Genomic DNA, 5,229 nt, shown 5'->3' with positions numbered 1-5,229 from the left:
GAGCAAGAATGCAATATTATTTATGTATTCTGGGATACGTTGAGACTTAACCTGAAGTCTACGCATGGTGAACGTGATGGAAAAATGGGTCCTTTGTCTATAGAAGGGTAATAGATAGTCAAGTCAGATATAGGAGTCTGAAAATTACTGATGTTGGGTAAGATATTGTGCTAGCCACAACGAATGGCTTGTGTGTGATTCAATTCCTAATGGATCAACCAATGGAGCCAATTCTGATCCCAAAACCATTGACCATAGGGTCCATGGTTGGGAGAGAGGAATGTCCCAATGCCAAAAGGGAGAGAAGAAATGACCACAAGCTGCACCAGTTTATGGTGAAGATTTGCCAAGCCAAAGAAAAAATGATCTTTATGGCCTCTTCCAACCCCAGATATTCTGTCTGGGGAGTCTATGTTCTCTGGAAGAAGGGACAGGCTACTAGGGGCGATTACAAGCAAGTTGCTAAGGAATGCAGGGAGGAAGTCAGGAAGGCAAAAGCCCAACTTGAACTCAGATTGCCCACTGCAGTAAAAGAGAACAAGAAATCCTTTTACAAACATGTAAACGGTAAGAACAGATCCAAGGATAATTTCCATCCTTTACTTGATGCAGCAGGGAATGTGACCACTGAGGATAAGGAATAAGCTGAGGTCCTCAATGCCTTTGTTACATCTGCCTTTAACAGGCAGATCAGTTATCCTCAGGGCACTTTACGCCCTGTAAGTCTGGGATGCTATGCAGAATACGCCCCCGTGATTCATGCAGAGACTGATAGAGAGCAATAAGGTCTCCCCTGAGCCTTTTCTTCTCCAGATTAAACAATCCCAGCTCCCTCAGCTACTCCCCATAACATTCGTGCTCCAGACCCCTCACAGCTTTGTTGCCCTTCTCTGGACACGCTCCAGGGCCTCAATGTCTTTCTTGTAGTGAGGGGCCCAAAACTGAACACAGCACTTGAGGTGCGGCCTCACCAGTGCTGAATACAGAAGGATCATCACCTCCTGCTCCTGCTGGCTGCACTACTGCTGATACAAACCAGGATGCCATTGGCCTTCTTGGTCACCTGGGCACACTGCTGGCTCATGCTCAGTCCAGTATCAACCAACCCCCCCAGGTCTATTTCTTCCACACAGTCTTCCAGCTACTCTGCCCCATGCCTGTAGTGTTGCCTGGAGTTGTTGTGGCCAAAGTGCAGTACTCACAGTATCACAGAATGTCAGGGAAGAGACCTCAAAATATCATCTAGTCCAATTCCCCTGCTGGAGCAGGTACACCCAGATCAGGACACACAGGAATGCATGCAGGTAGGTTTTGAATGTCTCCAGAGAAGGAGACCCCACAACCTCTCTTGGCAGCCTGTTCCAGTGTTCTGTTACTGTTACTGTGAAGAAGTTTTTTTCTAATATTTATGCGGAACTTTCTATGTTCCAGCTTGCACCCATTGTCCTATCATTGGATGTCACTGAGAAGAGCCTAGCTCCATCCTCCCGATTCTCCCCCTTTATATATTTACAAATATTAAGGAGGTCACCTCTCAGTCTCCTTCAAGCTAAAGAGACCCAGCTTCCTCAGCCTTTCCTCGTAAGGGAGATGCTCCACTCCCTTCATCGTATCTGTGGCTCTGCGCTCTACTCTCTAAAGCAGTTCCCTGCCCTTCTTCAACTGAGGGGCCCAGAACTGAACACAATATTTCAGTCTCATCAGAATAGAGGGGGAAGAGAACCTCTCTCGACCTCCTATCACAGCCCTTCTAATGCACCTCAGGATGCCACTGTTCTTCTTGGCCACACGGGCACAGTGCTGGCTCGTGGTCATCCTGCTGTCCACCAGGACTCCCAGGTCCCTTTCCCCTACACTGCTCTCCAACAGATTAGTCCCCAGACTATACTGGTACCTGGTTCTTGCCCAGATGCAAGACTCTACATTTGCCCTTGTTCTATTTCATTCAATTTCTCCCAACCCAACTCTCCAGCCCATCTAGGTCTTGCTGGATGGCAGCACAGCCTTGGTCAGCACTTGGTCCTGTTGAAACTCATCCCATTGGCCTCAGCTCAGCAATCAGCCTGTCCAGGCCCCTCTGTAGAGCCTTCCTACCTCCAGGCAGATTGACACTTCCTGCCAACATGGCGTCATCTGCAAACTTATTGAGCATACATTCGTTGCCCTCATCTACATCATCAACAAAGATGGGCCAGCTCCAATACCAACCCATTTTTCTGTGTTTTTATTTTCCCCTAAATAAATTTCCGCCCCAAAGACTTTTCTTCCTCAACAGGGAAAGGGTTCACACATGTTCCTAGCAAGTCTCTGAGGTTCACAGTTTGACGGCAGAAATGTGAACACAGGGTTGGGGAAAAAAAAAAACATCCCCTGCCAACATATGAGCCTTTTTTTTTTTTTTTTCTGGCTGCCTTGGAAGACCTAGTCCTCCAGCCTTGCTTGTCCCAAAGTTTAGGGGAAAATGGAAGGCTCAGTCTCAGTTACTGCCTGAGAAAAGGATTGGAGCCTGTGTATAAGGAAAGCATCAACTATCAGCATCATTCTGTGTGTGTATATGTTCACAAAATATGTTCACAGTTTAGAAAATGTCTTTATAATAGGAACATGATTGCATTCCTCAAGGCAGAAGATGTATCAAAGAACCCCTGAATCATGCCCTGCTATTACTAAGGGAAGTTCAGATCAGATAGCTTGGATTACTGAGGGTTCTTCACGTCTCCAATGTGTAGGATCAGCACCTCCTAGATCTGAGCTTGGGCAAGGACCTCAGTATCTCAGGAAGGATTTTCAGAATTCCCATAGGACACAGCACACAAATTAAAAGGGAAAGAAGGGACACAGAAGCACAAGTCACTTTCAGAGCAGCTATTTGCCTAAGCTATGAAAACAGAAGCACTCTCGCTCACAGCTGCACTGGCCGTGTCAGGCTAGGACAGTTCATAGCATTTTTGAGATGGTCAGTGTCGGGAATTTCTTTGTTGCTGTCCTGTTTGTTGACAGAGCAGGGGAACAAAGTCCTTGGGCACACTGAGCTTTGTTACAACAGAAAGCAGTTGCCTTTCTCAACTACTCTTCTTTTTATGAGCTTGGATTCATTTCCAGCTTTTCACCACCATTCTTGTACTAGTGCTTTACTTTTGTTTCATATACATCTTTTTCCTTTTGCTCTGCAGCCCTACCTCTGCATGCTCTCAGCATGTCCCTGCAGTTCATGTTTCTCTTATTTATTCCTCCTACTATCTTCTCTACAACTCTGTTGGTTTTTGCCAGGCTGAACATTTCAATTCAGCCTAAGATCATCCTGGTCATGCTAGATCCTTCTCCCATAACTGGCTTTGGTTTCATTTCTTATTTCTGTACACACAGGGCAAGAACTCTCCACCCTGTTCCTACTGGAGCCACATCCTTCCTCAACCCTATCTTCAGTGCACCACTAGCACAGCACCAACCACAATTTTAACATCCCCATTTGGAACAACAAGAGGCATTAATTTAACGATTTTGCAAGCTCTTTTTTTTTCTTTTTTTTTTTTTTTTCTTTTTTTCTTTTCTCCCAGTAGCATGCTTCTGACCCCCTCCTTGCAAAATTGCATGCCAAGAGGTTGTGCACTTTGCAAGGGATGGGAGACAAAAAAAAACCCAGAAAATTCCTGTGCCTCGCCTGATTTTTCTATTGAGTAAAAGAATAATTTTGTCCATTTTCTTTTAAACTGAATCCGAATGTCAGTGAACTTATACAAATGCCTTAGCCATTGGCCATGTTGATTGTTCTAGTGGGAACCCACACTGGTTAGGGGAAATGTATGGAGCAGAATACAAGTTTTCCTCAAGTGTATTTATATGTATATTTATTTCCCCCTTTCCCTCTGGCATGAGTGTGTTTTCCGGCCAGCTCAGTGTCATACAGGATCCAGACTCCATCTAAAAGGCATTTTCAACATTTCACAGTTCATTTTCTTGCAGTTGATGCACTCTTATCCCTCAAAATCTAGTCAGATACATTTAATGAAACAAAACAGGCAGAATTTCCCCAACTCCTGTACATGAAAGCTTGATTTAGGTCATCAGAAGTCATCTTGTGCTGTACCCATGGCACAGCAGGATCACGGAGATGCCCTTGGGGCTGGCACGTAGAACACGGGACCAGGGTGCAGAGAGGGTTGTGTTTGCTCTGTATGTTCCTGGAACAGCTCTCCATTTCACAACCTGGAGATAGGAGCAGGCTGTGGCGTGGAGCAGAGGGTCACCTGCTGGAACAGAGTCACACAAAGCCCAAGTGACCAAGGGGCAGAGGAAGCTGGGCTGGCAAAGCAGGGAAAAGCCCAGAGCAAAGGAGGGAACAGGAAGAGGGCTTGCTGCTGAAATGCCTGTCACTCCCATCTGCCCCAGTTCCTCTCTGTCCCTCCCAGCTGGCCGGTGGGACCTGGCACTCAGCTGCTGGCCCTCAGCAGGGTGTGCTGCTCCAGCTTCCAGCCCATGGATGTGTGAACATGGGGCTGCCTGGTGCACTCCATCCCTCACCCAGGTTCCCCTGGGGCAGAAACCAACCCACCTGCACTGGAGCCAAGAGTGTGGGGGTCCTCCTCCTGATGGTGTGCCTTTGGGGTGAGTGATGCTTTGCTTCTGACCACAGGGATCCCATGCGCAATGTGTGCTCCTGTAGTGGGAGTGGAGCAGGAGTGGGGATCCAGGGTTTCTTGGAGTACAGCACAGGCTGGTCAAAGGTTCTGGGATTCATTTCTTGAGGGGACAGCTCACTGAGTTTTTCCAGTACATAAAGGAAGCTGATCAACATGAAGGAGACCACTTTTTGACAAGTTCTGACAGTGATAGAAGAAGACTGAATGGCTTTGAACTAATTGAGGGGAGATTCAGGTGAGGTGTTAGGAGGAAATAGGATAGCTAGCATTGGCACGGGCTGTGCAGAGTACCTTTGACTGTCCCATCCCTGGGGCCTTGAAGGTTGGATGGGTGTGATATATGATATGGTGGGGGGCAATAAGCCCATGGCAGGGCTGTTGGGACTACATGGGCTTTAATGGCTCTTCCAACCCAAGGAATAATGTGATACTGTGACTGTATGGTTTTATGATCCTATGTTTCTGTGGTTCTATTATCTGGGGCAAGAAGGAATATCTTGTGTTGGTTTTGGAGTCAGGAGAGATGTTTTTATCTATCCTGTTTAACCCTGGTTTATTCAAGGCTGAATGCAAACAATTACTGGTATAG

General features: G+C 46.7%; 1 protein-coding gene across 7 annotated transcripts in view; it reads left to right on the top strand.

Moving 5' to 3' along the window:
• The window catches only part of LOC128091787 (deleted in malignant brain tumors 1 protein-like), a 38,789-nt gene that overhangs the window by 12,594 nt on the left and 20,966 nt on the right, over positions 1–5,229 (top strand). For 3 of the 7 annotated variants that reach the window (XM_052705100.1, XM_052705099.1, XM_052705096.1), the window contains exon 1: positions 4,203–4,605. The exons of 1 other annotated variant lie outside the window; for it this stretch is intronic. In XM_052705100.1, the coding sequence (XP_052561060.1) occupies positions 4,491–4,605 (115 nt within the window). In that variant the 5' untranslated portion in view covers positions 4,203–4,490. Of the gene's footprint in view, positions 1–4,202; positions 4,606–5,229 lie in introns of those variants that run through there. 3 more of the 7 variants (XM_052705101.1, XM_052705103.1, XM_052705102.1) reach the window with 1 other exon arrangement.

This window comes from Tympanuchus pallidicinctus, unplaced genomic scaffold, assembly GCF_026119805.1.
Source record: "Tympanuchus pallidicinctus isolate F22 unplaced genomic scaffold, pur_lepc_1.0 scaffold52, whole genome shotgun sequence".
NCBI classification, from domain to species: domain Eukaryota; kingdom Metazoa; phylum Chordata; class Aves; order Galliformes; family Phasianidae; genus Tympanuchus; species Tympanuchus pallidicinctus.
This window is presented reverse-complemented; position numbering and strand designations above follow the sequence as displayed.